General features: G+C 38.3%; 1 protein-coding gene across 2 annotated transcripts in view; it reads right to left on the bottom strand.

The window, feature by feature from the left end:
* PLCB1 (phospholipase C beta 1) overlaps nt 1-22,261 on the bottom strand; it is an 857,274-nt gene that overhangs the window by 216,943 nt on the left and 618,070 nt on the right. For both annotated transcript variants that reach the window (XM_042230393.1, XM_060397115.1), the window contains exon 10: nt 3,581-3,727. In XM_042230393.1, the coding sequence (XP_042086327.1) occupies nt 3,581-3,727 (147 nt within the window). The remainder of the gene's footprint in view (nt 1-3,580; nt 3,728-22,261) is intronic.

The following is a 22,261-nucleotide window of genomic DNA, read 5'->3' as shown; positions in this document are numbered from 1 at the left end:
CAAAAGGAGAATAGAGGCTATGGTTGGTGAATCTACATAAACTCTGAAAACTTTAAGTCCATAATGATATACACACACACACACACACACACACACACACACACACGCCACCAGTCAATACTGCAACTCAAATTGTTTTGGTACCATTGCCTCTCTTATTATATGGCAAATAATATAGATACTAATAGACATAAATATATTCAATTTTGGACTTAAAATGGGCTATTTGTAAAATTACTGCATATTGTGACTTCTAGATGAAACAACATCTAGAATTCACCTGAACATACATTTTTATGAGTTTTGTGGTCCTAAGTACATGATGAATGCAAGATTCAATCATGTCAAAGTCTTCACAGTTACATTTCTTAGTATCCTATTAAGTAAAAGATCTAGACTCTTAACTTGAGCTTCCATGAAAGTGAAAGTGAAAGTCGGTCAGTCCTGTCCAGTTCTTTGTGACCCCATGGACTATAGAGTCCATGGAATTCTCTAGGCCAGAATACTGGAGTGGGTAGATCCTTTCCCTTCTCCAGGGGAATCTTCCCAACCCAGGGATTGAACCCAGGTCTCCCACATTGCAGGCAGATTCTTTACCATCTGAGCTACCAGGGAAGCCCAAGAATACTGAAGTGGGTAGCCTACGCCTTCTTCAGTGGATCTTCCCAGCCCAGGAATTAAACCGGGGTCTCCTGCATTGCAGGCCGACTCTTGAGCTTCTATAGATCTCTTCAAACTTAGATGAGAAAAATGATTATATCTTCAGTGCAAACCACCATGCATAGTTTAACATTCTCTTCAGTTATGAATGTAGGTCACAAATCACTGTAGTATTAGTGGTACTGTGACTTTGTAACTACTAGAAATCACAGACATTTTCATATCATATTTCAACAGTTACAAATATCACATGCATTATTTATGATTCTTAAAAATTGTGTCATAAAATACATGAGATTTAAATTGTGTTAATAAAATGTACACAACTGTATCACAAATTTGTTTTTTAATATTTGATAAAAATATTTCAATGGAATTTATTTCCTCTTTAATTTTACGTACATTATTTTATGCATTTAACATCCTTAGAAGGGTTCATAGTCTTCACCAGAGTGCCATATACATCAATGACACCAAATAAGATTAAGGATCTCTGAGAGGGAAAAAAAATCCTTTACAAAGTGTTAACAATTTGAGTGGGAGCTGCAAAACTTTTGTAATAAGCCTAGGAAACTGAATCCAAGAAAGTGTGCTAAGTGGAGACTCTTCTTGAAGCTGTGAAACCTGTAGTAATTTTAAAAGAAGACTAAAAATATTCTAACATTCCTCCCATTGAGGGCTGTGGTCTACGTCCCCTACCTTGAAACTGGGTAGTGTTGTGACTTTTTTGACAAATAAAGCAGTGACAGTATGGAACTTCAGAGGCTAAGGGCACAAAGACAATTAAGTTTCCTCCGTGTTCTTTGGGACACTTGCTTTGGCAGCTATAAGCTGCCATGTAAGATGCCCACCTAACCTGAGGAAGTCCAAGCCACACAGGGAGGCCTTACAGGCGATTAGGTCAGCAGTCCTAACTGAGCCCAGCTATTGTGTCTCTAGCCCAGGTGCCAGACATGCTTGTGGAGAAGCTTCCAGATGATTCCCACAACCAAGGTGTTTGCATCACCCCAGGCATTGGCTTCCCAGCTGGAGCCCAAGATGACAGAGAACAGAAACAAACCACCTGCTCTGTGCCTCGTCTGAGTTCTTGACCTATAGAATATGGACCAAAATTAAATGGTGGCTCTTTTATGCCCATGAGTTTTTATGTGATTTGTTATACAAGAAGAGATGACCAGAGTGGGTTTATGATGAGCCAAACATGAATCTAATTAGTTTAATACCATGAATCTCGCTTAGTAGGCAATGTGGTTGAAACAAAACAGGCCACACAAATAGTCTGAGAGCCATCCAATTTCCAAGAAAATCATGCCATTGCAGTTCAGTTGATGGCAGAACTCAGTGTATGATTCCAATTAGATGGTCTAGGATCATATGGAACCATCCTGAGAGTGCCCATTCCAGCCTTCCAGCGGCCACATATCTGTCTAAGAGGCATTTCTACTGTAAGCTATTTTCACCAAGTACGGGCTACCAGGCCAATGCTGGATTTGATTCCAGCCAACATACATTTGTGTCTAGAGGAATGAATTCCTTTAAGGAATTTAGAAGAAAGAACTACTTATTTGTCAGATGCCTGAACCCTGTGAAAACCCCACACACATTTAGTACCTGGATCTCACTGCCATCATGTGCATGGCATTGCCGGTCTGTCTTGTTACACAAACCACATGCCCCCAGACAGTAAGCCATAAATGCACCAGAACCACCCCTAAGGCATGGCGAGCAGCTACTACTTACAGATACCAAATGAGACCCCAGACTTTACTTTGTTTGCATTATGGGTCTTAAGGTCTGACTATCTTATATTCATTTGGATAATGGATTGTGTGAAGCAAGAGCATGTAAGGTTTTTAAAAGTCTTTTTTTTTTTTTAACTAGTAGGTCTTTTTTAAAAGTTTTTCCAAAGCTAGTAATCAGAGAGTATTCTGCAATAAATATATTTTGATTATAAAAACATTTTTAGCTTATACAAATTGGTATTTATTAAACTTTCAATTCTAAACTATGTAGAGGTAATATATAGATATGTTTTAATATTTTTTCTATTTAACAATCTACTAAAAACTAGATTGTCAGTCTACTCAATTGACAATCCTCAATTTAGGGCCAAGTTAGGAAACAGAGTGTTGCTTTTTTTCCCCTTTATTATAATATTTACAACAAAGTATAAGTTGTTGCTCACAAGAAATTTGTTTATGTCTAAAACTCTGTACCTTCCCTGGTGGCTCAGTGGTAAAGAATCTGCCAACCAAATAGAAGATGCAGGTTTGATCCTGGGTCGGGAATATCCCCTGGAGAAGGAAATGATAACCCACTAACCCACTCCAGTATTCTTGCCTGAGAAATTCCGTGGACAGAAGGGCCTGTTGTGATACAGTCTATGGGGTTACAAAAGTCAGACACAACTTAGCAGCTAAACAACAGCAATAATAAAGCCCTGTCCACTTCGAGCAAAATTATTAATTTACCTTAAAGCCGAAGTTATTTAGGGTTTTGGAACTTTTCTGTAGATGAAAACAGTCCAGAGAACTAGACAGGATAATAAATGGATTGAAGTCCATTGAAGATGAATTCAGTTACATTAAAATTCCATTGGTCTGAAGATATCAGACATGGATACATTTCAGATGAGTTGAAAACATAGGAAGTGTTACAGTATTAGTTGCTCAGTCGTGTCTAACTCTGTGACCCCATGGACTGTGCCTGCCAGGCTCCTCTGTCCATGGTGATCTCCAGGCAAGAAGGATATGTGAATAAATGATATTGTTACTTTTGGGAAGAGCCTCTAGTCATGGAGCCCCCAGGTCTCACAGGAAGTGAAAGGAAATCCACCTGTACTTCTGAACAACAGAAAGCAGAGGTTGGTGACATTCGGTGAGACTGGCTACAATAATTGTCAAAGAACTATAACTCATACCTGTGAGGTAGGTGTTGTGTGAGGAATTAATGAAATAGTGAGAAAGGGGCTGAGACATATCTTCATTCAAATCCAGTTTCTCAGGTGAAACAACTCCATTTTCTTCTCCACTCAGATAGCGCATAAATCCATCCACTGATATCTGTCCTAGAGGAAATGAAGAGTTAAGAGGAATGTGAATGTATTATTTTTATAGGTTTCTGATATCATATTATTATTATTAGTTTGCAGAAAACTCTGGTAGCATCCAAGATGGAAAACAGCCACAATTGCAATTTGATATGGATAAACAGTAGTCTAGGGTCATGCTGCTTTACTATATTTATCCCCAAATGCCAGAAATAATAGAGAAAAATGTAATTACATGAGTCTCACAGACTTTGAGAGAATTTAAATACCTAAACATGGATCAACTGTTTTTAAAATATAGAATGGTTAAAATCCTATGCATGGACACCAAACTGTTTTTAGTGCTTATCTCTGGGTAGTAAAGTTAAGGGTACATTTCCCGATGTTCTCTCATAAAAACATGTTACTTTTATGATCAAAAGACTTATTCACACATGGTTTTATTATTTAAAATAAAGTGAAAATATTTTCAAATAATAATCTTTTTCCTCTGAAAAGGAAAATAAATATGACCATAACTGAGGAATAAAAATCTGAATGTTCATAAAAATGAAGGTCCTTAACATTTCTTATTTAGAATGACTTTACTTCAAATGAAAGAAATATGACTCACACTTTAGTTTACTCAGATTCTATTTAGAATTTTTCTTTTGTTGTAATATTTCTGAGGTGACTAATACAGAATATTGAGATAATTCTTTATCATTACTACAGCAGTTTTTATATAATACATGGAGAGAGCCATCTTCCTGATTTTGGTTCATCATCATAGCTTGTTTCTTCATTAACAATCAAAGCCTCAAAACCCAACCAACCAACCAAAGAAATAAAACAAACACAACCACCAGTGCATTTGTGAATAGAGAAGATCTTTCTGGTAAATGTTCAGTTTAGTTCAGTTCAGTCGCTCAGTTGTGTCTGACTCTTTGCGACCCCATGAATCGCAGCAAGCCAGGCCTCCCTGTCCATCACCAACTCCTGGAGTTCACTCATATTCACGTCCACTGAGTCAGTGATGCCATCCAGACATCTCATCCTCTGTCATCCCCTTCTCCTCCTGCCCCCAATCCCTCCCAGCATCAGAGTCTTTTCCAATGAGTCAACTCTTTGCATGAGGTGGCCAAAGTACTGGAGTTTCAGCTTTAATATCATTCCTTCCAAAGAAATCCCAGGGCTGATCTCCTTCAGAATGGACTGGTTGAATCTCCTTGCAGTCCAAGGGACTCTCAAGAGTCTTCTCCAACACCACAGTTCAAAAGTATCAATTCTTCAGCTCTCAGCTTTCTTCACAGTCCAACTCTCACACCCACACATGACCACTGGAAAAACCACAGCCTTGACTAAACGGACCTTAGTCAGCAAAGTAATGTCTCTGCTTATGAATATACTATCTAGGTTGGTCATAACTTTTCTTCCAAGGAGTAAGCATCTTTTAATTTCATGGCTGCAGTCACCATCTGCAGTGATTTTGGAGACCAGAAAAATAAAGTCTGACACTGTTTCCACTGTTTTCCCATCTATTTCCCATGAAGTGATGGGACCAGATGCCATGATATTCATTTTCTGAATATTGAGCTTTAAGCCAACTTTTTCACTCTCCTCTTTCACTTTCATCAAGAGGCTTTTTAGTTCTTCTTCACTTTCTGCCATAAGGGTGGTGTTCATCTGCATATCTGAGGATAGTATTTCTTTTTCCTTGTTGAAAAAGTTTTGTATTAATATAAAAGTAGTATGTGTTTATGGAAGAAAAATTAGGAAATGAGATGAGCAGAGAGGGAAGAAAACTGAAACTTTTCTGAACATGCCTAACTCTTCATTCAGAGAGACTTACTATTAAAATCTTAGTATATACACTTCCAGAGGAAGAAATGTGTGTATGCATGTGTATGTATAGTTCTTTTATCAAGATGCAATCATATATATATATATATATATACACTGAAAAATATATTATGAACATCATCATGTAATATTAATATTTTGAAAGTGAAGTTGCTTAGTCATGCCCAACTCTTTGCGACCCTGTGGACTGTAGGCCACCAGGATCCTCCATCCATGGGATTTCCCAGGCAAGAATACTGGAGTGGGTTGCCATTTCCTTCTCCAGGGGTTCTTCCTGACCCAAGGATCAAACCTGGGTCTCCCACATTGTAGGCAGAGGCTTAAGTCTCTGTATTATAAAATATATAGAGCTATAACATGACTAACTAATATTCCATTATCTTTTGAGTTCTCATTTTTCACTAGTATAAATAATATTGTATTTAATACTCTGGTAGCTGAATCTTTGCATAAACTTTTTCCTCAGAATGAGTCCTCTGCAATAGAATTGCTGGTTCAAAGACTGCATATTTTTCAGACTTTTAATATACATAATCAATTTGCTTTCTGTTAAAAGTTCTAGCAATTTACTCTTTCACCAATGGTTTGTCTTCTCTTCATCCAGATGTCAAACTCAGAGGTAAAAGCATGATAGCAGGGGGGCGGTCCTAAGATGGCAGAGGAGTAGGATGGGGAGACCACTTTCTCCCCCAGAAGTTCATCAAAAGATCATTTGAATGCTGAGAAACTTCCACAAAACAACTTCTGAATGCTGGCGGAGGACACCAGGCATGCAGAAAGGCAGCTCATTCTCTTTGAAAGGAGGTAGGACAAAACACAAAAGATAAAAAGAGAGACAAAAGAGTTAGGGATGGAGACCTGTCCTGGAGAGGGAAACCTGAAGGAGAAGTTTCCAAACACCAGGAAACCCTCCCACTGGCAGGTCTGTGGGGAGTTTTGGAATCTCAGAGGGCATCATAACTGGGATGGGGAAGGAAAAAAACAAAACAAACCTAGACTTCGTGCCTGACCACAACTCCCAGCAGAGAAGTAGCCCAGACACTCGCGTTCACCACCAGCGAGCAAGGGCTGAACAGGGAGGCACAGTCTGCATGCTTAGGGTAAGGACTGGGCATGAATGCCCTGAGGACAATCTGAGGGAACTAATGTGAGATAGCAACCCAAACTGTGGAATAGCCAGAGAGAGAATAAAAAAGAGAGAGAGAGGGAGAGAATTTTCCTGTGAAAAGCTCAAATCTAGGGCACAGCCTGGCCTGCTCATAGAACAAAGGACTGAGTGATCACTAGAGGAGAGCCAGCCAACTACAGACCGGCCCACCCCATGCCAGAGGCAGAGAGGCAGGTGGGAAACAGCCAGAGGCAGAAGGCAAGGGGCAATCTTGGCCCCAGAGATGGCATCCTCCACCAAACTGCGAGCAGGCTCCCAGTTGCTAACGTCTTCCTGGGATTTTGGATGGTTGACATCCATCAGGAGGGTTGCAGAGATCAGCTTCCCAGAGGAGACACATGGCACACCTGAGACAGCGCTCTCACGGTGCACCCAGGAAACCAAGAGGCTGGAACAGGGGAGGTGTTAAAACGCCCCACCCAGCTGAGAAGACTGCGCTTACCAAGCACCTAGTCATGTGAGCTGCTAGGACCTGGGAAGGGGACAAATTGCAGGCCCAACTGAATCTGTGCCTTTGTGGAGTACCCAAAAGTCTGAACCTGAGCAACTTAGACCCGGGAAGTGCACACAACCTAGGGTCCACTTTAGACAGTTCCCTGCAGAGCAACCTGGAGCCTGAGCAGCATAGACTGGGAAAGCACATATCCCATGAGCAGGGGAAACCCAGTGTGGCCCAGGCACTGTGAGCACTCCCCACACACGCCAGTAGATTTGTTTGCAGTGCTCCTTCTTCCCCACAGCACAACGGAACAAGTGAGTCTAAATAAGTGACCACCTTTGCCTCTTGTGTCAGGGTGGAAATTAGACACTGAAGAGACTTGCAAACAGAGGAAGCCAAAATAAATAAAGAAGAGGGAACTGCTCTGGAAGTGACAAGTGCAACAGATTAAAACCATGTAGTTAGCATTGACTACATTGGAAGGGGCCTATAGACCTTGAGAAGTATAAGCTGGAACAAGGAACCATCTGAAACTGAACTGAACCCACACTGCCCTCAATAGATCCAGAGAAATTCCTAGATATATTTTTAATATTATCATTTTTTTAATTTTTAAGTTCTTTATTACTCCTTTAATTTTCATTTTTATAACCTACTATTACCTTGTTTAAAAAAAGACCCCATTTTAAAAGCAAATTCATATATATATATATTTATAATTTTTGCAATTTTCTTTTGGTTTTTATTATTGTATTTTTGAGAGTCTAACCTCTACTCTAGATTTTTAATCTTTGCTTTTTGGCATTTGTTATCAATTTTTGTACCTTTAAGAATCTAATCTTCAGTATCCATTTTTACTTAGGGGTGTGATTACTGGCTTGATTGCTCTCTCCCCTTTTGACTCTCCATTTTCTCCCCGGGTCACCTATATCTCCTCCCTCCCCCTTCTCTTCTCTACTTAACTCTGTGAATCTCTCTGGGTGTTCCAGTCTATGTAGAACACTTAGGGAATTTATTACTGGCTAGATCTGTCTCTCTCCTTTTGACTCCCCCTCCCCTCCTCCTGGTCACCTCTATCTCCTTCCTCCCTCTTCTCTTCTCTATGTAACTCCATGAACCTCTCTGAGTGTTCCAGACTGGAGAGCAAATAGGGAATTGATTACTGGCTAGACTGATCTCTCCCCTTTTGATTTACCCTCATCTCCTCTTGGCCACCTCTATCTCTCTCCTCCCTCTCCTCTTCTCCATGTAACTCTGTGAACATCTCTGGGTGTCCCTCACTGTGGAGAATCTTTTCTCCATTAACCTAAATATTTTAACATCTGTGATGTATGGATGGAGAAGTCTCGAGGCTACTGTAAGAATAAGACTGAGAACCAGAGGCAGTAGGCTTAAATCCCAAATTTGAGAACACCAGAAAACTCCTGACTCCAGGGAACATTAATCAACAAGAGCTCATCAAAAAGCCTCCATACCTAGACTGAAACCAAGCTACACCCAAGAGCCAACAAGTTTCAGAGCAAGACATACCACACGAATTCTCCAGCAGGAACATAGCCCTGAGCAATAAAATACAGGCTGTCCAAAGTCACACCAAACCCATGGACAATTCAAAACTCACTATTGGACACTTCATTACACTCCAGAGAGAAGAGATCTAGCACCACCCAGCAGAACACCAATGCAGGCTTCCCTAACTAGGAAACCTTGACAAGCCACTAGTCCAACCCTGCCCACAGGGAGCAAACTCCACAATAAAGAGGAACCACAAACTTCCAGCATACAGAAACACCACCCCATATAGAAGCAACCTAAACAAAATGAAAAGGCAGAGAAATATTCAGCAGGTAAAGAAACATGATAAATGCCCATCAAACCAAACAAAAGAGGAGGAGATAGGGAGTCTACCTGAAAAAGAATTCAGAATAATGATAGTAAAGATGATTCAAAATCTTGAAAACAAAATAGAATTACAGATAAATAGACTAGAGACAAGGATTGAGAAGATACAAAAAGTGTTTAACAAGGACTTAGAAGAAATAAAAAAGCATTAATCAATAATGAATAATGCAATAACTGAGACCAAAATCACTCTGGAGGGAACCAACAGTAGAATAATTGAGGCAGAAGATAGGATAAGTGAGGCAGAAGATAGAATGGTAGAAATAAATGAAACAGAGAATAAAAAAATTTTAAAAAAGGATTAAAAGAAATGAGGACAACCTCAGAGACCTCTGGGATAATGTTAAATGCCCCAACATTTGAATCATAGGAGTCCCAGAAGAAGAAGACAAAATGAAAGGCCATGAGAAAATACTTGAGGAGATAATAGTGAAAACTTCCCTAAAATGGGGAAGGAAATAGCCACCCAAATTCAAGAAACCCAGAGAGTCCCAAACAGGATAAACCCAAGGCAAAACACCCCAAGACATATATTAATCAAATTAATGAGATCAAACACAAAGAGCAAATATTAAAAGCAGCAAGTGAAAAGCAACAAATAACACACATGGGGATCTCCATAAGGATAACAGCTGATCTTTCAATAGAAACTCTTCAGGCCAGAAGGGAATGGCAGGACATACTGAAAGTGATGAAAGAGAAAAACCTACAACCCAGCAAGGATCTCATTTAAATACGAAGGAGAAATCAAAAGCTTTACAGACAAGCAAAAGCTGAGAGAATTCAGAACCTTGTCAGGAAAAACCAGCTGTTCAACAAATGCCAAAGGATCTTCTTTAGACAGGAAACACAGAAAAAGGTTTATAAACTCGAGCCAAAAACAACAAAGTAAATGGCAATGGGATCACACTTATCAATAATTACCTTAGATGTAAATGGGTTGAATGCCCCAACCAAAAGACAAGGACTGGCTGAATGGATACAAAAACTAGACCCCTATATTTGCTGTCTATAAGAGACCCACCTCAAAACAAGGGACACACACAGACTGAAAGTGAAGGACTGGAAAAAAATATTTCATGCAAATGGAGATCAAAAGAAAGCAGGAGTGGCAATACTCATATCAGATAATATAAACTTTGAAATAAAGGGCATGAAAGAGACAAAGAAGGACACTACATAATGATCAAAGAATCAATCCAAGAATAAGATATAACCATTACAAATATATATGCACCCAACATAGGAGCACACTGCAAATATGTAAGGCAAATGCTAAGAAGTATGAAAGGGGAAATTCACCGTAACACAATAATAGTGGGAGAGTTTAATACCCCACTCACACCTATGGATAAACCAGCTTCCCTCGTGGCTCAGATGGTAAAGCATCTGCCTGCAATGTAGGAGACCTGGGTTCAATCCCTGGGTCATGAAGATCCCCTGGAGAAGGAAATGGCAACCCACTCCAGTACCCTTGCCTAGAAAATCCCATGGATAGAGGAGCCTGGTGGGCCACAGTCCATGGGGTCACAAAGAGTTAGACATGACTGAGCAACTTCACTTTCACTAACACTTATGGATAGATCAGCTAGGAAACATAAACTTTAAATGATGCAATGGACCAATTATACCTAATTGATATCTATAGGACATTTCACCCCAAAACAATGAATTTCACCTTTTTCTCAAGTGCACATGGAACCTTCTCCAGGATAAATCACATCCTGGGCCACAAATCTAGCCTTGGTAAGTTCAAGAATATTGAAATCCTTCCAAGCATCTTTTCTGATCACAATGCAGCAAAATTAGATGTCAACTACAGGAAAAATATCTACTAAAAATACAGACATATGGAGGCTAAACAGCACACTTCTGAATAACCAACTACAGGAAAAATATCTACTAAAAATACAGACATATGGAGGCTAAACAGCACACTTCTGAATAACCAACTACAGGAAAAATATCTACTAAAAATACAGACATATGGAGGCTAAACAGCACACTTCTGAATAACCAACAAATTACAGGGGTAACAAAAAAGAAATCAAACTATGCATAGAAATGAATGAAAAGGAAAACGTGACAATCCAAAACCTGTGAGATTCAGTAAAAGCAGTGTTAAGGAGAAGGTTCATAACGGTACAAGCTTACCTCAAGAAACAAGAGAAAAATCAAAGAAATAACCTAACTTTACACCTAAAGCAAGTAGAAAACGAAGAAATGAAGGGCCCCAGGGTTAGTAGAAGGAAAGAAATCATAAATATTAGGGCAGAAATAATTGAAAAAGAAACAAAGGAGATGATAACAAAAATCAACAAAACTGAAAGCTGGTTCTTTGAGAAGATAAACAAAATAGAGAAATCATTAGCCAGACTCATCAAGAAAAAAAGGGAGAAGAATCAAATCAACAAAATTAAAAATGAAAATGGAGAAATCACAACAGACAACACAGAAATACGAAGGATCATAAGAGACTACATTCAGCAACTACATGCCAGTAAAATGGACACCTTGGAAGTAATGGACAAATTCTTAGAAAAGTAAAACCTTACAAAACTGAACCAGGAAGAAATAGAAAATCTTAACAGACCCATCACAAGCATGGAGTTTGAAACTGTAATCAAAAATCTTACAACAAACAAAAGCCCAGGACCTGATGGCTTCACAGGTGACTTCTACCAAAAATTTAGAGAAAAGCTAACACCTATCTTATTCAAACTCTTCCAGAAAATTGCAGAGGAAGGTAAACTGCCAAACTCATTCTATGAGGCTACCATCACCCTAATACCAAAACCAGATAAAGATGCCACAAAAAAAGAAAACTACAAGCCGACATCACTGATGGACATAGACACAAAAATCCTTAAAAAAATTCTAGGAAACAGAATCCAACAACAGATTGTACATCATGACCAAGTGGGCTTCATCCCAAGGATGTAAGGATTCTTCAATATTTGTAAATCAATCAATGTGATACATCACATCAACAAATTGAAAGATTAAAAACCATATGACTATCTCAATATATGCAGAGAAAGCCTTTGACAAAATTCAACATCCATTTATGATAAAAGCCCTCCAGAAAACGAGAATAGAAGGAACATACCACAACATAATAAAAGCCATATATGATAAACCCACAGCAAACATTATCCTCAATGGTGAAACATTGAAAGCATTTCCCCTAAAGTCAGGAACAAGACAAGGGTGCCCACTCTCACCACTACTATTCAACATAGTTTTGGAAGTTTAAGCCACAGGATCAGAGAAGAAAAAGAAATAAAAGGAATCCAGATTGGAAAAGAAGAACTAAAACTCTCACTGTTTACAGATGTAGGATCCTCTACATAGAAAATCCTAAAGACTCCACCAGAAAATTACTAGAGCTAATCAATGAATATAGTAAAGTTTCAGGATACAAAATTAACACACAGAAATCCCTTGTATTCCTATACACTAACAATAAGAAAACAAAAAGAGAAATTAAGGAAATAATTCCATTCACCATTGCAACAAAAAGAATAAAATACTTAGGAATAAATCTACCTAAGGAAACAAAAGACCTATATATAGAAAACTATGAAACACTGATGAAAGAAATCAAAGATGACACAAATAGATGGAGAAATATACCATGTTCATGGATTGGAAGAATCAATATAGTGAAAATGAGTATATTACCCAAAGCAATTTATAGATTCAATGCAATCCCTATGAAGCTACCAATGGTATTTTTAAGAGAACTAGAACAAATAATTTCACAATTTGCATGGAAATACAAAAAAACTCAAACAGTGAAAGCAATCTTGAGAAAGAAGAATGGAACTGGAGGAATCAACCTTCCTGACTTCAGACTATACTACAAACCTACAGTCATTAAGACAGTATGGTACTGGAATAAAGACAGAAATATAGATGAATGGAACAAAACAGAAAGCCCAGAGACAAATCCATGCACATATAGACACCTTATCTTTGACAAAAGAGTAAGAATATACAATGGAGAAAAGACAATCTCTTTAACAAGTGGTGCTGGGAAAACTGGTCTACCACTTATAAAAGAATGAAACTATAACACTTTCTAACAATATACACAAAACCCAACTCAAAATGGATTAAAGATCTAAATATAAGACCAGAAACTATAAAACTCCTAGAGGAAAACATAGGCAAAACACTCTCTGATATAAATCACAGCAGGGTCCTCTATGACACACCTCCCAGAGTAATGGAAAAAAAAGCAAAAATTAACCAATGGGACCTAGTTAAACTTGAAAGCTTTTGCACAATGAAGGGAACTATAAGCAAGGTGAAAAGGCAGCCTTCAGAATGGGAGAAAATAACAGCAAATGAAGGAACTGATGAACAGTTAATCTCAAAAATATACAAGCAGCTCATGTAGCTCAACACCAGAAAAATAACCAAGCCAGTCAAAAAATGGGCCAAAGAACTAAACAGACATTTCTCCAAAGAAGACATACAGATGGCTAACAAACACATGAAAAGATGTTCAACATCACTCATTATCAGAGAAATGCAAATCAAAACCACAATGAGGTACCATTTCACACCAGTCTAAATGGCTGCTACCAAAAACTCTACAAACAATACATGCTGAGAGGGTGCAGAGGAAAGGGAACCCTCTTACACTGTTGGCAGGAATGCAAACTAGTACAGCCACTATGGAGAACAGTGTGGAGATTCCTTAAATAATTGGAAATGAAACTGCCATATGACCCAGCAATCCCACTGCTGGGCATACATACCGAGGAAGCCAGAATTGAAAGAGACATGTGAACCCCAATGTTCATCACAACATTGTTCACAATAGCTAGGACATGGAAGCAACCTAGATGTCCACCAGCAGACAAATGGATAAGAAAGCTGTGGTATGTATACACAATGGACTATTACTCAGCTATTAAAAGGAATGCATTTGAATCAGTTCTAATGAGGCTCCACTTCTGGAGCCTATTTTACAGAGTTAAGTAAGTCAGAAAGAAAAACACCAATACGGTATATTAACGCATATATATGGAATTTAGAAAGATGGTAACGATGACCCTATATGTGAGACAGTAAAGAGACACAGATGTAAAGAACAGACTTTTGGACTCTGTGGGAGAAGGGGAGGGTGGGGTGATTTGAGAGAATAGCATTTAAACATGTTTATTACCATATGTGAAATAAATTGCCAGTCCAGGTTTGATGCATGAAACAGTGCACTCAGGGCTGGTGGCCTGGGATGACCCTGAGGGATGGGATGGGGAGGGAGGTGGGAGGGGGGTTCAGGATGGGGGACACATGTACACCCATGGCTGATTCATGTCAGTGTATGGCAAAAACCTCTACAATATTGTAAAGTAATTAGCCTTCAACTAAAATAAATTAATTAATTAAAACAAACAAGAAGAGGAAATAAGCAGAGGTGAGAATCCAGATTATAAAATATTACAAATTAAAAAGACTAACAAAATTATAAACAAATGCCACTCATTAAACTTTTTTCTTTCGGGAAAAAAAAAACATAGCAAGTAATTCTCATTTTTATTGATTTGAGCATTATCACCCTTACAGCAGAAAGTGAAGAAGAACTAAAAAGCCTCTTGATGAAAGTGAAAGAGGAGAGTGAAAAAGTTGGCTTAAAGCTCAACCTTCAGAAAACTAAGATCCTGGCATCTGGTCCCATCACTTCATGGGAAATAGATGGGGAAACAGTGGAAACAGTGTCAGACTTTATTTTTTTGGGCTCCAAAATCACTGCAGATGGTGATTGCAGCAATGAAATTAAAAGACGCTTACTCCTTGGAAGAAAAGTTATGACCAACTTAGAAAGCATATTCAAAAGCAGAGACATTACTTTGCCAACAAAGGGCCATCTAGTTAAGGCTATGGTTTTTCTAGTGGTCATGTATGGGTGTGAGAGTTGGACTGTGAAGAAGGCTGAGTGCCAAAGAATTGATGCTTTTGAACTGTGGTGTTGGGGAAGACTCTTGAGAGTCCCTTAGACTGCAAGGAGATCCAACCAGTTCATTCTAAAGGAGATCAGTCCTGGGTGTTCATTGGAAGGAGTGATGCTAAAGCTGAAACTCCAATACCTTGGCCACCTCATGCGAAGAGTTGACTCACTGGAAAAGACTCTGATGCTGGGAGGGGTTGGGGGCAGGAGGAGAAGGGGATGACAGAGGATGAGATGGCTGGATGGCATCACTGACTTGATGGACATGAGTTTGAGTAAACTCCAGGAGTTAGTGATGGACAGGGAGGCCTGGAGTGCTGTGATTCATGGGGTTGCAGAGTCAGACACGATTGAGTGACTGAACTGAACTGAACTATCCTAGAATGATAAGAGATATATCACCTGTAAATGGAAAAACTGTTTACTCACAGTGTAAATCTTTTTACATCCAATAAATTTCTCAAAATAACTGATCAGTACATTCCCTAATTCTAGAAACAATATAGTTAAATCATCTTTTATATTTTCCAGGAATTAATAAATAAATGAAAAGAAGAAATCTGGTTATTGGCTTTGAATGAGTGGAGCTATTTAAATGGAAATCTTAAATAGGAACAATTATCTGCACTACAAACTGCATAAAAATCTACTCTAACATGCACCTTGATTAATATCCATAATTACAAAGGAAAAAGTGCTAAGATAGTTTCTCTTGCATTAGAAATGAGAAATGTGACACAACATTCCTCACACTGGTATATTTCTGTGACCAATTCCTAATAGAGGCAATAGTTTGTATCTTCAAATAACCGTCACCTACCAGGGTGATCATTTCAATCATGCTGATTGATGAGTACTCTTTAGTTACTACCTTTGAAACCTTCCTTTGAAATTCATTTACAGTGGAATGCCTATATTTTTTCAGACTGGTTTCAATTTTTGTAAGCAAACCAAAGCCACTTTTGGCCACTTAGGGCCAAAGTTATTTCAGTAGGTAGTTTCCAACAATATTTTGAAACTTAAAACATGTAGAGATAAAACATTTTTTAAAAAAATTGGATTTCTTCCTAGTTTTCTACTTCATCCCTTTTATTAGTAGGAATAAAGATCATATAGCAGGAGTACAAAAGATAAAGATCTGGGATGCTTAAATTAAGCTTTAGAAGCCAGGGTTTAATAGCCTTGCTAGGATCAGGGCTACTGGGGCGCCAGGTCCTGGGTCTTTCCATGCTCTGCCTCACTAGGACTTTTTAAAATAGAAAAAAATGGGTGTTATTTTTACTTATTTTTTTGTAAAGTGATTTTCAGTTTGTCATTTGAAGTTTGGGGTCACCCTTCATCTGCATTGTGTACAATAATCATTTTACTCTGATTAATGCCATTTCGCCAGCTTCTTCTCAAATGAGTTTCCATTCCTCTCTCCCTCATCTCTTCCTTCTCCTCTGTCTGCTTACCTTCGACTCACTTAACATTTATTGAATCTCTGCAATGTAACGAATACAGAGAAATATAAAGTAGAGCAAAGCCTCTGCTTTCAAGTAGATCATAATGTAACAGAAAATAAGACCATTCACCCCTTGAACAGCAGGCATACACTACTCCAGAGTAGGACATGCATGTCTCTTTGTCATCCTTGGGAACTACCATGATTCTCTGTGCACAGTTGGTACAAAGTCAGGACTTACTTTGATAATTAGTGATTCAAAATAGAAGAGAAATGGTTTTGAATCTGGAAGATCATCAAGGATGGCATAATTTTGATTCTTCTATCTGCTTAGGTCGAATCATACAAAATTGTTAAAATCTGGCATTTTTAACCTACATAAATGACAGTTTCATACAACCCAATCTCTATTGCTATTCCTCAAAGCACACAGTAAGTGCAGGTGTCTTTGGGGCCAACGAAGGAAAGTAATATGACTCCCGGAATAAAGTGTGCCCCAAGGAAAATTCACAAGTGTACACTTCTTCTAAAGGCATGCAAATATGGTGTGGCCGGAAATATCACTTTTTATGGTGCTGCAGTGGACCCTGAGTCTGTGTTTGTGTCTGATATCTTGAGAATAAACATTCTTTGATCTGATCAGCAACTTGTAAAAGGAATTAAAACAAACTGTATGCCAATATGGTATGGGTAATAGGTTAATTTTAAATTTTTAGCCTCAATTTCTATGTATTGCCTCTAGTACCTTATGTTGAGAAAGATTCTGAACCATGCTTGTGATTAATTTTTATGACAGTAACGGGTACAGGATAGAAAAGTTATGCCCAAGTGAGTATATTAAAATTATGGTCAATTTGTGCTCTGAAACATGCCAAAGAACACGTGTGAAAATTTTACTTAGTTCATTAATGAGGAAATCAGAAACATGATTAATCCATTTCAAAAGAGGCTATGAAATATTGACACATACATATATGTATGGCAGCACCCCCCTCAAACAAACAAACAACACCAAAAACAAACTTATAAAAATATTGCTAAATTTCATATAAACTTGGTTAAAGTTCTACAGGTTAATTAAATGAATCCTTTGTGTTATCTACTCTACTTTTATTGTTTCCTGGAAATCGAAGATTTTAACATAATTTTTAGTATAGATTGACATCAGTAAAAAACAGAGTTAAGTGAGTCAGTGTTTGTAAGGATTATTTACAATTAATTATATCAAATAATTTAAAAATCCCCAGTGAAGGAACTCGGAGAAGGCAATGGCACCCCACTCCAGTACTCTTGCCTGGAAAATCCCATGGACAGAGGAGCCTGGTAGGCTGCAGTCCATGGGGTCGCTAAGAGTCGGACATGACTGAGTGACTTCACTTTCACTTTCATGCATTGGTGAAGGAAATGGCAACCCACTCCAGTGTTCTTGCCTGGAGAATCCCAGGGATGGGGAAGCCTGGTGGGCTGCCGTCAATGAGGTCACAGAGTCGGACACGACTGAAGCGACTTAGCAGCAGCAGCAGCAACAGCCTCAGTGAAGGAATTTGCCTTCACTGAATAAGGACATGTTAGTTTGGAGGACAGTTCAGAATATGATTGCAGACTGCAAGTAGGCAGACACCTGGGAGTAACTTTTCAACCCCAACGCTTTGTCTTGCTAACTAAGGGAGCAAATATGCAAGACTTTTAATGTGTCAAATAATTAGACAGGGATATGTTGAAATCAAGAAAAGCCAATGAAAAAGTAAAGATAGGGAGTTGGAGGTTTGTAAGTTACAAGGCATCAGCTAAAGGTGTCAAAAGTTCATTTGCAAAAATGTAGATGTGTTTGGCATAATGAATTAGCCTAAAAATAAAGTTCTGACTAGTAAAGGCTTTCAGAAGAAAACACACCCTTAGAGGATATTCTTTCGTTGCATGTAACTAACAGCTGGAATATTGCTGTTGCTATTGACTTAAATGCACCAGTACTTTTCCACCAATGTCTTACTGTTTTTGCAAAGCTGTTTACGATTTTTTCTTTCAGGTCCACTGAGGCACGCAGAAAAAAGAAAAGCCTTGTAAATTAAGATGGGGAAAACAGTGTTTTTCTAAACAAATTTGTCAAAATTAGTAACAGTACAAGATATGTGGCTTCCTTTCCTGCCAGCGGTAACTGATCAGTGACAAATTCTTCAACTACATGAGAGAAAACTAGATGGGCTCGTATGTTTCTTTCAGTTCTAAAATTCTATGAATTCAAGTGGTTAAATATATTAGTGATAATTACCAGATAAAACAAAATGTCATGTATTAGAACGAGATTATGAAACATCAAAATTAAAAGCAATGTGATGATTTTCTGGAATAAAATCAACAGGAAAAGAAGTTCAGAAGGATAATGCCAGCTGGCAAAGGCTAAAAATAAAGCGCTTTACATATTTTCTTAATAAAAGATTGACATGCTTCCAAGTGGACATATCACTCTTATAATGGCACCTAAAGACCTTTACAAGCATATACATTATTTGAACTTCTTAGAACAAAGTAGGAAAAATATGTCTCTTACAGAATGTAGAAACAATGCTCTACAAAGATTTTTGGTTCAAAAGACGTTCTCACGTATATTGAGAAAAAAGGCTGGTGATCAAAAGTGAAAAGATCTGATTTCAATGGGGAGGAACCATCTTATAAAGGGATATGAGAGGAAAGTGGGATGACAAAATGATGGTCCCTAATGGCCATTTATACAACCTGTCATTTCTCAGCAATATCTTTACTGCAAAGAAACTGGCAAATGTCAGGTGGCTTTGGAATGTCAAGTGCCATGGCCAGGAACTGGACCTCTGCCTCCTTTGACCTCTCTCTGTCCCCTTGTAGATAGTGACTGAGGCTCCACTGGTGTCTTCCTGAACATGTCAGGAAGACGGAAATTTAAAATTCTGTTGTGACAAAAGGAGACCTTCCAGGGATGCTTTTATTATTATTATCATTTTTTTAATTAAAAAAAGTGTTTGTTTGTTTGTTTGTTTGTTTGTTTTTTTTTTTTGCTCTGCTGGGCCTTCGTTGTGGTGCACAGGCTCCTTGTTGCTGCTCTAGGGCTTTCTCTAGTTTCAGCAAGCACTGCTATTCTCTAGCTGCGGGGCTTTTTTTATGGGAGTGGCTTCTCATTGCAGAGAGCAGGCTCTAGGCCATGGGCTTCCATAGGTGTAGTGTGTGGGCTCAGTAGTTGTGACTTGCAGGCTCTAAAGTGCTGGCTCAGTCGTTGTGGCACATGAACTCAGCTGAGCCATGGGATGTGGGATCCTAGTTTCTGGACCAGGGATTGAACCCATGTCCTCTGCACTGGAAGGCAAATTATTAACCACTGGACCACCAGAGAAGCTTCTATATCTTATAGTAAATCTAAGACATTCAGCTGGATGCATTTCATGTTTATGTACTGGGGGACAAGCTATTCAATTGCCTTCTTTAAACCTGGAAGCATCCTGTGGACCTTGGGAACAATTAAGAATAGGAAGATCTGTGTCCAAAAAAGGGAGCTCTGGAGAACAGAACAGAACAATCTAAAGAGCTTTGCGGACTTGTTTTCTTATTTTCTCAAGTTCTGACACTCATTACATATTAACCCCCAGAAACCTACTTCCCGCAGAACTTTCAAGCTTGACTTCCCGTTCCAGGCATCTAAGAAAAGATATTTCAGCTTAAGTCTCTACATCAAGAAGACACAGTTATCTAAACCTCTTTGCAATTTGTTCAAACACAATAAGTTTTCTCTCGGTTTCATTTTCAGTCACTTTTTTCCCACTTCTATTCTTTGTTGAATCTCTTTCATTTTTCCTAGACCATGTCTTCCTCCTTCATAGTTAGTTTTTTCATTTTAGTGTGAGCACATTTGTCAGTAGCTTCCTGAGAAAGGGTTCCTGGCTTTTAAATTTTTTGAGCCTTGGATGCCTTAAAAATCGCTTCATGACTTTTGCATCCTTTACTGATGGTTTAGTTGGGTATAATATTGTAGGTTGGAGAAAATTTTCTTTTAGATTTTTGACAGAAAATTTGCTTCATTGTCTTTTAACTTCTAGTATGGCTATTAAGAGATTTAAAGACTTATTGATCAATCATCCTGAAAATATATATGCCCTGTTTTCTTGGGGCTTCCCTGGTGGCTCAGAGGTTAAAGCATCTGCCTGCAATGTGGGAGACCTGGGTTCGATTCCTGAGTTGGGAAGATTCCCTAGAGAAGGAAATGGCAACCCACTCCAGTATTCTTGCCTGGAGAATCCCATGGATGGAGGAGCCTGGTGGACTATATAGTCCATGGGGTGGCAAAGAGTAGGACATGACTGAGTGACTTCATTTTCACTTTCCTGTTTTCTTATTTGTTTATTTTGTCTCTTGGAAATTTCAAATATCTTATTCAGTCCCAGTTTCTTAAAACTCACATTTATGTGCTTTGCTATCGGCTTATCCCCTGTGCTGGATATTCTTGGAGCCTTTGGAGTTGGAAAGCTATTTTCCTATTTGGAACATTTTATAAATTATCTCTGTACTTATTTCTGATCTCTCTCTTCTGGAATATTTGATCAAATTTTACATTTTTATACATATCCAAGTTTTTTTTTATTTCCTTGTTTTACTCTCTAGGAGCTTTCCACAACTTTATTTCTAATTCTTTGAATGCTTTGTTTCTGTTACCCTCTATTTAATATCCAAAAGTCAGTTTATGTTCTCTGACTTTTCCTTTAAAAGTAGCATTTTTTCCCCAATGGCTTAATATATTCTATTATCATTCTAAGGATATTAATGATATATGTATATTTGAAGTTTTCTTCTCACTACATATTCATTATTTTCCCCAAGGTAGTTTTTTTCCTACTTATTTCTACTATTTAAGGAAGTTTTCCTTATATATCTAGTGATTTTAATTGTCTATTCATATTTCAAATTGGTGGACTAATAAGTAAATTGGAATTTTCAAATCATCAATATATCTGAAAGTGAATGTTAAAAGTATGAGAGCTAATAAGGCATTATTGTAGAGGGATCATCAGTCTTTGTCTCTTTGGAGTAACCCATAATGTCAATACCTTGAGCTGATCAAGTCCTGAGAAATCTGTCTAATTATTTGCAGGGAGAATAAAACCCTGGAGGCCAGCCTTCCAGAGCCAAATGTGGGAAGAGGTAGCCAGTATGTTTATGATCCTTATATTGCTTTGCTTTCAAATGATAGGTAGCTCTGCTTTCACCTGGGGTTCTTCCCCAGACTCTCTGTTTTCTTGTCTCCAATAAGTGAACCTTTAGTTTCCTTCTGGGTGGGAATTCTGTGTGTGTGTGTGTGTGTGTGTGTGTGTGTGTGTGTGTGTGTGCACGTGTGCACATGTATGCACATGCTTTGTCGCTCAGTCTTATTTGACTCTTTGAGGCCCCATGGACCATAGCCTGCCAGGTTCCTCTGTCCACGGAATTTTTCAGGCAAGTTCAGGGAGTTCTGATTATTCCTTAAATAGCTTTCAACAGATACTCCTTATTTTAGACTGGGCTCTAAACCCAATTCAGAGGAAATTAACATGATCAATTTCTGAGACTTTTAAGGTTTTCACAGAATAACTTAGGTTGGTCCCCAAAGTCTCACACAGTAACCTATGATCAGTTTTCTCAGATATGATATAGCTAGAAACCTATATGTAGCTGCCAAAATTATGAAGTTATTGTCTCTCATCCTATTATTATTTCCACACTTACTCAATTATGCCTTAAAATATCTCTTTAAATGCAATTTTCATGTAGTTTTAAGAGAGAATTTAATTATATGAATA

The sequence above is a fragment of the Ovis aries genome, chromosome 13, assembly GCF_016772045.2.
Source record: "Ovis aries strain OAR_USU_Benz2616 breed Rambouillet chromosome 13, ARS-UI_Ramb_v3.0, whole genome shotgun sequence".
NCBI classification, from domain to species: Eukaryota; Metazoa; Chordata; class Mammalia; order Artiodactyla; family Bovidae; genus Ovis; species Ovis aries.
This window is presented reverse-complemented; position numbering and strand designations above follow the sequence as displayed.